This window comes from Solanum stenotomum, chromosome 3 (assembly GCF_019186545.1).
Source record: "Solanum stenotomum isolate F172 chromosome 3, ASM1918654v1, whole genome shotgun sequence".
Lineage (NCBI taxonomy): Eukaryota > Viridiplantae > Streptophyta > Magnoliopsida > Solanales > Solanaceae > Solanum > Solanum stenotomum.
Window position 1 is genome coordinate 61540748 of NC_064284.1, and position 12043 is coordinate 61552790.

The window sequence follows — 12043 nt, forward strand, 5'->3', positions numbered from 1 at the left end:
TCTCTCAGCACACAAGGAACTGGAAGGAGCTCAAACTATCAAAATTAAAGCTCTGTGAGTTAGCTTTCCAACGCAATTTGTTTCACCTCATTCCGAGTTAGGATGAAGGAGTTATGACCATTTTCGTAAAACCTGTCCGGCAGAAAATGCAAATTCCAGTAGCCGAAAACACTGTTCACCCGCCTCAATTTTTTTTTTAAGTGTTGGGACGTTTTTTTATAAAAAGGGGACATATCCATACTTAGTCATTTAACTTCAAAACATCCAAAAACTCTCTCTAAACCCTCTCCAAAAATTCCACCAAGATCATCAACCAAATTCAAGGATCCCAAGCTTTAATTCCGGATTCAAGATTCAATCTCAAGCAATTCTCCATTCCAATCTTCATCAAGAATTCTCCAAAGTTGAGGTATGTGGGTTGATTGTGGAAACCTTCCTTTCCACAAGTCCAACCATTTATCCTCTATTTTACTTCAAGTTTATGGGTCCTTATGATCATTTATGAACTCTTGAATTATGGAATTATTACTACACATCCTATTATGGTCTATTTTTGTATATTATCATGAAATGGAATGATTATATGATGTTTATGGTTTTCATGCCTCCATGATCAAATTATGAAGGTTGTTATATATGTATATATATATGTATGTTGTTGGTGGGCTGTTTTATATGGATTTTGAAATTGGTTGGACTTAGTACTCTTGAAACACATGATTTTATTTACATGAACAAGTAGCCCACCATATGTTTGATAAAATGCCATTTATAGAATTCTTATGAAATGGAAGGTCCAATGTACGTCCTATGAGTCGGATGATTATATAAGTATTGAAATGATGATGAAATGGATACATGTATATGATTTTCTCTATATAGTGTGTGAGTCGACCAAGCCTAGCTCGGGGGGTTGTAGGCCCGGGTAACCGTATCAAGGGGTTGGTACCTTGGTTGCCTAGTACGGGGGGTAGTAGGCCCGTATAACCGTATCGAGGGGTTTGTACCTTGGTTGCCTAGTACGGGGGGTAGTAGGCCCGTATAACCATATCGAGGGGTTTGTACCTTGGTCCCTAGCTCGGGGGGTGGTAGGCCCGGGTAACCACATTGAGGGGTTTGTACCTCTTTCGCCTCTCCAAGGGGGTGGTAGGCCTTGGAAATACTATATTGATGGTCACTCACTACACATATACTATGCCCTACTAAATATGATTTTTATATAAGCATCATTATACATATCATCTCATTAATATGCTATCTATCGGGTACGATTATGCATTTTGCCTATGATGTCCATCCCTTGTTGCATTGCATTGCATCCCATATACTTAGTACATTCAAACGTACTAACGCATACTCTATGCCTACATGATGTCACCATGTAGGGACCGGAGCACCGCTTGACCCTCGTCCTCCGCGTGGCTAATACGATTTTCTATCAAGGTTATTGGTGAGTCCTCCATTCCGGGGACGTTGCTTATGATCTTTTGCTATGTATAAGACTTTTCCTTTTAGTTATGTTTTGACTATGAGGGTGAGCCCAGTTGTTTGTCTTGGCCCCCGCTAAAGTACCTATGTTTAGAGGTGGTGTTGGACAAGTTGTGTATTATGTTTGAGCTTGATTCATCTATGGTATTTATGTATCATTTCTTCTTTTTTTTTTTTTGCTCCCTTAGTCCCGATTTCCCCCTTGATTATGCTTATCGCTTATGGTCATTTTAATTGCTTCCGCGACCAATGATGTGTAAGATACGCTATGAGGCTTGTTTGGGGTTCCTTCGGGTTCCCCATTCGCCGGTCACGTCTAGGCCCTAGGCTTGGGTCGTGACAAACTTGGTATCAGAGCACTAGGTTGATAGATCCTCGGAGTCCAACACACCGCGTTGATTAGAGTCCGATTCATGGTTGTGTTGTGCACCACAATTATGAGTAGGAGGCTATGAGACGTTTTAGGAAATGTTTCCCTTCTTCATGTTCTAAGTCGTGCGGTAGAGTTGAATTAAGTTCTTTTTTTCCTAACGGTTGTTCTTTGCTATGCTAGATCATGCCTAATACAAGAGGAAGACGAGCCCGCGCACCCGAGGAACAACCGACCAATGGGGATCTTCGGGATGCCCTTACTTTATTTGCACAAGCTATGGCTAATCAAGCCAACCACGGGGCCCAAACCCCTCAGGCTCCTACCCCGGCATCTCGGGTGAGAGACTTCGTGCGGATGAATCCCCCGGAATTCTATGGGTCTAAGTTAAATGAAGACCCTCAAGAGTTCATTGATGAAGTCCTCAAGATATTAGCTATCATGGGCGTGAAGTCAGAAGATAAGGCGGAGTTGGCGGCCTACCAACTAAAAGGGGTGGCCCAAATATGGTACAACCAATGGAAGGAAGAGAAGGGGGTAAACTATGTGGTGCATTGGGAAGAGTTCAAAACGGCTTTCCTTAATCGATTCTTTCCTCTTGAGCTTAGGGAAGCCAAATTGGTGGAGTTCATGAATTTAAAACAAGGGTCTATGAGTGTGAGGGAGTATGCCCTCAAGTTTAACCAACTTTCAAGGTATGCTCCACACTTGGTTGCCGACTCACGGTCTAGAATGAACAAATTCGTGATGGGTGTGTCCGACCTAGTGAGTGAAGAATGCCGGTCCGCAATGTTGATTAGTGACATGGACTTGTCCCGCTTGATGGTCTATGCCGAACAAATGGAGGAGGAGAAGTTGAGGAAGAGGAGGGGTCATGAGGCCAAGAGGGCCCGTTTTGAGGGCAAGTTCCAAAGTAGAACGGGAGGCCGGTTTCATCAAGGTCAAGGGTCTTCTCATGCGCTCCATAAGGGGTTTGCCAATGATGTTCCAAGGGCCCAAGGTGTTAGGGGTATGGGTCCTATTGATGTATGTCCGAAGTGTGGTAAGGGCCATGGTGGCCCGTGCTTGAGAAATACCGGTGCTTGCTATAGTTGTGGGGAAATGGGGCACAAGGCAATGGATTGTCCTCGAAATCGCAACAAGGGTAAGGAGGTCCGTCCACAAGGTGCCAATGCGGTTCCTTTGGGGAGAGGGGGCCGACAAGATGGTGCCCCAAGGCACAATCGATTTTATGCTTTGCATGGGAGGCAAGGGGTCGATGAAGTCCCCGACGTCGTTACCGGTATGTTGAAAATCTTTGACTTTGATGTATATGCATTAATTGATCCGGGTGCCTCTCTTTCTTTTGTCACCCCCTTTGTTGCCAAAAAGTTTCATGTTGAGCCCGACTTGTTGCATGAGTCATATAAGGTGTCTACTCCTATTGGTGCATATATGGTTGCTAGGAAGGTCTATAGAAATTGTCCTATTTGCATCTTGCATAAAATATTGCCTTGTGATCTTGTTGAGTTGAACATGGTCGATTTTGATGTTGTTCTTGGGATGGATTGGTTGCATGCATACTATGCTTCCATTGATTGTAGAACCCGTAGGGTCAAGTTCCAATTCCCAAGTGAACCCATTCTTGAGTGGGAGAGCCAAAGTGTGGTAGTCAAGGGTAGGTTCATCTCTTGCATTAAAGCCCGTAAGTTGATCTCTAAGGGGTGTCTCTATCACCTTGTGAGGGTTAGGGATGTGGAGTCCAAAACCCTTCCTATAGAGTCGGTTCCGATCGTAAATGAATTCCTTGATGTCTTTCCTAATGACCTTCCCGGTGTTCCTCCCGAAAGGGAAATAGATTTTGGCATAGACCTCCTCCCCGATACTCAACCCATTTCTATCCCCCCTTATCGTATGGCCCCGGCGGAGTTAAAGGAGTTGAAGGAACAATTGAGGGACTTGTTGGAGAAGGGTTTTATTAGGCCTAGCCAATCACCATGGGGTGCACCGGTGTTGTTTGTGAAGAAGAAAGATGGGTCCCTTAGGATGTGTATTGATTACCGGCAACTCAATAGGGTCACCATCAAGAATAAATATCCTCTTCCTAGGATTGATGACTTGTTCGACCAATTGCAAGGGGCTAGCCACTTCTCTAAGATTGATCTTCGGTCCGGGTATCATCAAGTGAAGGTGAGGGAGTGTGACATTCCCAAGACAGCCTTCCGGACTAGGTATGGGCATTATGAATTTGTGGTCATGTCCTTTGGGTTGACCAATGCACCGGCTATCTTCATGGACCTAATGAATAGGATCTTTAAACCCCACCTTGATTCCTTTGTTGTGGTCTTCATTGATGATATTTTAATCTATTCGCATAGCGAGGAAGAACATATGGGTCACTTGAGGGTTGTGTTGCAAAGATTGAGAGAGGAGAAGTTGTATGCCAAGTATGAAAAGTGTGAATTTTGGTTGAGGGAGGTTGCCTTCCTAGGTCATGTGGTGTCGGGGGATGGTATTAAGGTAGATCCTAAGAAGACCGATGTGATTAGAAATTGGCCTAGGCCATTGACCCCGTCGGATATTAGGAGCTTCTTGGGCTTAGCGGGTTACTATCGGAGATTTGTGAATGGGTTTTCTTCTATTGCTTCTTCCATGACTAAGTTGACACAAAAGAAGGCTAAGTTTGAGTGGACCGACGAGTGTGAAAGGAGTTTTCAAACCTTGAAAGATAAACTTGTGTCCGCTCCTATATTGTCACTACCGGATGGGCTTGAGGGATTCGTTGTGTATTGTGATGCTTCTAGAGTTGGCTTGGGTTGTGTCCTAATGCAAAATGGTAAGGTGATAGCCTATGCGTCTAGACAACTCAAAGTGCATGAAAAGAACTATCCTACGCATGACCTTGAATTAGCCGCGGTGGTGTTTGCTTTAAAGATTTGGCGTCATTACTTGTATGGGGTACATGTTGATGTGTTCACCGATCATAAGAGCCTCCAATATGTCTTCACCCAAAAAGACCTCAACTTGAGACAAAGAAGGTGGCTAGAATTTCTTAAAGATTATGATATGAGTGTGCATTATCATCCCGGTAAAGCTAATGTGGTGGCGGATGCTTTGAGTAGGGTGTCTATGGGTAGCCTAGCTCATGTTGATATTGGTGATAGGGAAATGGCTAGGGAGGTGCATCGGTTGGCTAGGTTGGGGGTTAGGTTGGAAGAGGTTGGTAATGGTGGTGTGGTCGTTGTTGATGGTGCTAGGTCTTCCTTGGTTGATGAGGTGATAGCAAAACAAGATCTTGACTCTTCCTTGTTAGAATTGAAGGCCTTGGTGAAAGAGGGCAAGGTGGAAGTTTTCTCCCAAGGGGGAGATGGTGCCCTTAGGTACCAAGGTAGGTTGTGTGTGCCTTGTGTTGATGGTTTGAGGGAGAAAATTCTTGAGGAGGCTCATAATTCTTCCTACTCCATTCACCCCGGTTCCACCAAAATGTATAGAGATTTGAGGGATGTGTATTGGTGGGGAGGCATGAAGAAGGACATTGCCAAATTCGTCTCCGGTTGTCATAGTTGTCAACAAGTCAAGGCCGAACATCAAAGGCCGGGTGGTCTAACCCAAGACATAGAGATTCCTACTTGGAAGTGGGAAGAAATTAATATGGATTTTGTAGTTGGTTTACCCAAGACTAGAAAAGGTTTTGATTCTATTTGGGTGGTGGTTGATAGGATGACAAAATCGGCTCATTTTCTACCGGTAAAGACAACATATGGGGCGGAAGATTATGCAAGGTTATATATTCATGACTTGGTAAGGTTGCATGGGATTCCTCTATCCATCATATCGGACCGTGGTACTCAATTTACTTCACACTTTTGGAAGTCCTTTCAAAGGGGTCTAGGTACGAGAGTTAAGCTTACTACGGCCTTTCACCCGCAAACGGATGGACAAGCCGAAAGGACTATCCAAACACTTGAGGATATGCTTAGGGCTTGTGTATTGGAGCTTAAGGGTAGTTGGGATGATCATCTTCCATTGATTGAGTTTGCCTATAACAATAGCTATCATTCTAGCATCGGTATGGCTCCTTTTGAGGCTCTCTATGGGAGGCGTTGTAGATCACCGGTTGGGTGGTTTGAGGTTGGTGAGGTGGCCTTGTTAGGACCAGATCTAGTTATGGAGGCTCTTGAGAAGGTTAGGATGATTAGAGAAAGGTTGAAGACGGCCCAAAGTCGCCAAAAGTCCTATGCCGATGTGAGGAGAAGGGCTCTTGAATTCCAAGTTGGTGATTGGGTCTATTTGAAGGTGTCACCCATGAAGGGTGTGGTTCGTTTTGGTAAGAAGGGCAAGTTGAGCCCAAGATACGTGGGTCCTTATAAGGTGATGAGGAGAATTGGCAAGGTAGCTTATGAGTTGGAATTGCCTAGCGAAATGGATTTGGTTCATCCGGTATTTCATGTGTCTATGTTGAGGAAGTGTGTGGGTGATCCGAATGCCATTGTGCCTCTTGATGTTGTGGGTGTTGTTGAAGATAATTTGACCTATGAAGAGGTTCCGGTCCAGATTTTAGATAGACAAGTGAAGAGGTTGAGAAACAAAGATGTGGCTTCCGTTAAGGTCCTTTGGAGAAATCAACAAGTTGAAAGTGCTACTTGGGAGGCCGAAGCGGACATGCAAAGGCGATATCCTTATCTTTTCCACTCCACTCAAGCTTAAGGTATTGATCTAAACCCTTTATAAAATCTCAGGTCTTAAGTTCAGCCACCATGTCATTGCATACATTCATGTTTAAGTTAACAAGTTCATTGTGGTTTTACAACTATGTTGAAGTTTTTGAAATGAGGTGTAAGTGCATTGTTGCATCCCTATGTGGGCTGAATTTGCCATGTTTGTGTTTCTCATGTACGTTTCTTTGACATTCGGGGACGAATGTTCCCAAGGGGGAGATATTGAAACGACCCCAAAAATGCCCGAAAATGTGCTTCGAAAACACCTAAAATTGTAATTTCCATATATCTCAAAATCCGTGCATCATTTCGGAAATTCGACTTCATATTCTTATTCAGGGGGTCAAATTGAGTGGGAAATGAGTCTAACCCGAATTTTAGAACAACCGTATCAAAATTCGAAAATCGCAAAAAATGCGATTTTGAGGGTCAACTTTAAAGGGGCATATCTCTCAGCACACAAGGAACTGGAAGGAGCTCAAACTATCAAAATTAAAGCTCTGTGAGTTAGCTTTCCAACGCAATTTGTTTCACCTCATTCCGAGTTAGGATGAAGGAGTTATGACCATTTTCGTAAAACCTGTCCGGCAGAAAATGCAAATTCCAGTAGCCGAAAACACTGTTCACCCGCCTCAATTTTTTTCTAAGTGTTGGGACGTTTTTATAAAAAGGGGACATATCCATACTTAGTCATTTAACTTCAAAACATCCAAAAACTCTCTCTAAACCCTCTCCAAAAATTCCACCAAGATCATCAACCAAATTCAAGGATCCCAAGCTTTAATTCCGGATTCAAGATTCAATCTCAAGCAATTCTCCATTCCAATCTTCATCAAGAATTCTCCAAAGTTGAGGTATGTGGGTTGATTGTGGAAACCTTCCTTTCCACAAGTCCAACCATTTATCCTCTATTTTACTTCAAGTTTATGGGTCCTTATGATCATTTATGAACTCTTGAATTATGGAATTATTACTACACATCCTATTATGGTCTATTTTTGTATATTATCATGAAATGGAATGATTATATGATGTTTATGGTTTTCATGCCTCCATGATCAAATTATGAAGGTTGTTATATATGTATATATATATGTATGTTGTTGGTGGGCTGTTTTATATGGATTTTGAAATTGGTTGGACTTAGTACTCTTGAAACACATGATTTTATTTACATGAACAAGTAGCCCACCATATGTTTGATAAAATGCCATTTATAGAATTCTTATGAAATGGAAGGTCCAATGTACGTCCTATGAGTCGGATGATTATATAAGTATTGAAATGATGATGAAATGGATACATGTATATGATTTTCTCTATATAGTGTGTGAGTCGACCAAGCCTAGCTCGGGGGGTTGTAGGCCCGGGTAACCGTATCAAGGGGTTGGTACCTTGGTTGCCTAGTACGGGGGGTAGTAGGCCCGTATAACCGTATCGAGGGGTTTGTACCTTGGTTGCCTAGTACGGGGGGTAGTAGGCCCGTATAACCATATCGAGGGGTTTGTACCTTGGTCCCTAGCTCGGGGGGTGGTAGGCCCGGGTAACCACATTGAGGGGTTTGTACCTCTTTCGCCTCTCCAAGGGGGTGGTAGGCCTTGGAAATACTATATTGATGGTCACTCACTACACATATACTATGCCCTACTAAATATGATTTTTATATAAGCATCATTATACATATCATCTCATTAATATGCTATCTATCGGGTACGATTATGCATTTTGCCTATGATGTCCATCCCTTGTTGCATTGCATTGCATCCCATATACTTAGTACATTCAAACGTACTAACGCATACTCTATGCCTACATGATGTCACCATGTAGGGACCGGAGCACCGCTTGACCCTCGTCCTCCGCGTGGCTAATACGATTTTCTATCAAGGTTATTGGTGAGTCCTCCATTCCGGGGACGTTGCTTATGATCTTTTGCTATGTATAAGACTTTTCCTTTTAGTTATGTTTTGACTATGAGGGTGAGCCCAGTTGTTTGTCTTGGCCCCCGCTAAAGTACCTATGTTTAGAGGTGGTGTTGGACAAGTTGTGTATTATGCTTGAGCTTGACTCATCTGTGGTATTTATGTACCATTTCTTCTTTTTTTCTCTTGCTCCCTTAGTCCCGATTTCCCCCTTTGATTATGCTTATTGCTTATGGTCATTTTAATTGCTTCCGCGACCAAGGACGTGTAATGATACGCTATGAGGCTTGTTTGGGGTTCCTTCGGGTTCCCCATTCGCCGGTCACGTCTAGGCCCTAGGCTTGGGTCGTGACACTTTCTTTTCCTTTTGTAGATCCTCTTTGAACCCAAAGGTTTATTTCCTGGAGGAAGATCAACCAACTCTCAAGTATGGTTGCTCAAGATTTAATCTATCTTATTATTGACAATCTTTTTTCAAAAAGAATGAGTCCACAGAGGACATAGCTTCTTCAAATACATGAGATTCATTTTCAAGAAGAAATTTTACAAAATCAAACTCGAAGGAAGTAATTTGTCCATTGACATTTACTACGCCTCTGAATCTCTTTATCAAGTACATTCTCCTTTGGTTCTTTCCAAGGTTGTTTAGACCCTTCACTTGACTATCCGACGGTTCAGACTTATGAATCATAAATCGACATGCTTTACTATTTATTTGTAGCATATCCAATGAACATACAATCCACAGTCTAAGGTCCTATTTTGACCCGTTTGGGAATAGTTCCCTCATTTCCATTTCTCGTATGGAATAGACTGTATAGGAAATTGTTAGATCACTATCTTTCAAGAGTTATTGCTTGTATATACTTTAACCCTATTAAACGTATTAGCATTCATGCGAGCTTAGAACACTTTTGACTTAACCCTATAGATACCTTCATTAAACCATATTTAATTGGGTAAAAATTATATTCTTAAAAAAGTTTATGTTATTTTGAAAAGTTTTTTAACTTAATAATATATTATACATAAATCATATTTTATGTATACAGTAAAACATCTATAAATTAATATAGGTAGGATCATGAAATGTTATTATTTTATAGAGATATTATTTAATCGATAAATTAATATTTATTAATTTAAAGAACGGTTTGAGATTTAATGAAGGTTATATCAAAATAATTGTATCTTACTAATTTATGTATCATATTTATTGATTTCTCATTTTAAAAAAATTATACATAAAGTACAATGAATACATTAAAATCATTATATCTTACTAATTTCAACCTTGTGATGCTGGGATAATAAGAGCTTTCAAGATGTATTATTGTCCTTAGAAATATTGTTTAAACTTTTGCTCTTCGTTAAAAGACTCCGCTTTAGATAAAATCGTCTTTCCCCATTCTCCTACAATTATTATATCATTATTTTAATGATATTAAATATTAACTATAATTAATATATTAAAAATTATATGGAGAAGATATTCTTATTATGGTTGTTAAATTCATACCACAAATTTTTTTTCCAACTAAAATTTGACTTGATCTAAAAAAAATTAGTCAAAAATCTTTCATTTCTAGGTTATAGCCATTTTCGGGACTTGTGGTTATCAAAGAGAAAAAATGTGTACTCATTGTGAGGTTTGATGTTTTTTTGAATTTTTATAGGTATCAAAGAGATTTTTCTTTGTCGTAATTTGTTTATTTTTCACTTGGCCTAATTTTAATTGGGTGAAAGGGTTCTCGTATCTAGGTGTTTAAGTAGGTGATGGGTTGGAACGTGATATTTTAATTACAATGTCTTTGAATTTACAGGAGATTGTTGGTATTTTTATTTATGAGTGGTAGTGTAAAGTCAAAATTTATTTCCTCGAATTAACCAAGTTCATTTTCAGAAAATTAAAGTTAGTTAAGGTCTATTTCTTTAAAATTAAACTTAGTCAAAATTTATTCTTCCGAATTAATTAGATTTGATCCCTGAAATTAACGTTGGTCAATATATATTCTCCTGAATTAAAAGGCATTTACTATTCAAACTTTATCATCTATCTATATATACGTGTTGAGATTTCTCTTGTCAATATAGAGAAATTCCTCTCTTCTTCCTCTTCTTCAACTACGTTTTCTAATTGCTCTCTTCTTTTTCAAAGTTTTCTTTTCTTTTTATTTTTCTAGGTATCTATACAATTTTAAAACTTTCAGCTATTAGTGCACGTGTTTGAAATGAGTTTATAATCTTGATTCTAGAACACACTTTTGTTCGCTTCCTGCTAATGTTGTTGCTACCTCCTCTTTTGGTCTTTTCGTGCGTGCGTGCGTGTGTGTATTTATTATTAAATAACGTGATACACATGTGCAAAGCACGTACACTTAACTAGTACTATATTGAAAACACGAAGGTCCTATAAAATATTTATTTAAACTTTTGCTCAAGACTCGCTTTAGACAAAATCATCTTTTCACATTTTTCTACAATTATTATATCATTATTTTAATGATATTAAATATTAACTATAATACATATTAAAAGTTACATGGAGAAGATTTTCTTATTATGGTTAAATTCATACAAGGAATTTTTTTTTCAACTAAAGTTGACTTGATCTAAACTAGTCAAAAATCTTTTACTTTTAGGTTTTAGCCATTTCTGGGACTTGTGGTAATCAAAGAGAACAAATATGTACTCACTGTGAGGTTTGATGTTTTTATGAATTTTCAAAGGTATTAAAAAGATTTTTTGTAGTAATTTGTTTATTTTCCACATTGCCTAATTTTAGTTGGGTGAAAGAGTTCTTGTATTGTAGGTGATGGGTTGGATCGTGACATTTTAATTATATTTTTTTTTGAATTTACGGGAGATTGCTGGTATTTTTATTTATGAGTGGTAGTGTAAAGTCAAAAATTTATTTTCTTGAATTAACCAAGTTTATTTTCTGAAAATTAAAGTTAGTCAAGGTTCATTCCTTTGAAATTAAATTTAGTCAAGATTTATTCTTCCGAATTAATTAGGTTTGTTTCCTTAAATTAACGTTAGTCAATATATATTCTCCTGAATTAAAAGACATTTACTGTTCAAACATTATCATCTATCTATATATACTTGTTGAGATTTCTCTTGTCAATATAAAGAAATTCCTCTCTTCTTCCTCTTCTTCAACAACGTTTTCTAATTGCTCTCTTCTTTTTCAATGTTTTCTTTCTCTTTTTATTTTTCTAGGTATTTATACAATTTTTAAAACTTTCAGCTATAAGTGCACGTGTTTGAAGTGATAAGCGCACGTGTTTTGAGTGAAATTTATAATCCTGATTCTAGAACACGCTTTTGTTTGCTTCCTGCTGCTCTTGCTAATATTGTTGCTACCTCCTCTTTTGCTCCTTTGGTACGTGTCTGATCAAAATCTTATTTTATTCATATTTTTCCTGAAAAAGTCATACTTCTACTCTCTTTCTTTCATCGCATTCCTGCTAAAGTTGCTGCTACCTCCTCCTTTAATTTGCTCCTTCGATACGTGCCTAATCGAAATCTTGCTTTATTTATATTTTTTATTGAACAGTCAT

General features: G+C 39.3%; 1 protein-coding gene across 1 annotated transcript; it reads left to right on the top strand.

Annotated features, from left to right (window-relative positions):
- Nucleotides 1-260: 260 nt before the first annotated feature.
- LOC125859957 (uncharacterized) lies at nt 261-8622 on the top strand. The gene is made up of 4 exons (XM_049539812.1): nt 261-409; nt 1386-1450; nt 2042-3140; nt 8386-8622. Exons 3-4 carry the CDS (start codon nt 2045-2047, stop codon nt 8424-8426), a joined length of 1137 nt encoding a protein of 378 aa, XP_049395769.1. The 5' UTR covers nt 261-409; nt 1386-1450; nt 2042-2044; the 3' UTR covers nt 8427-8622.
- The last annotated feature ends 3421 nt before the right edge of the window (nt 8623-12043 follow it).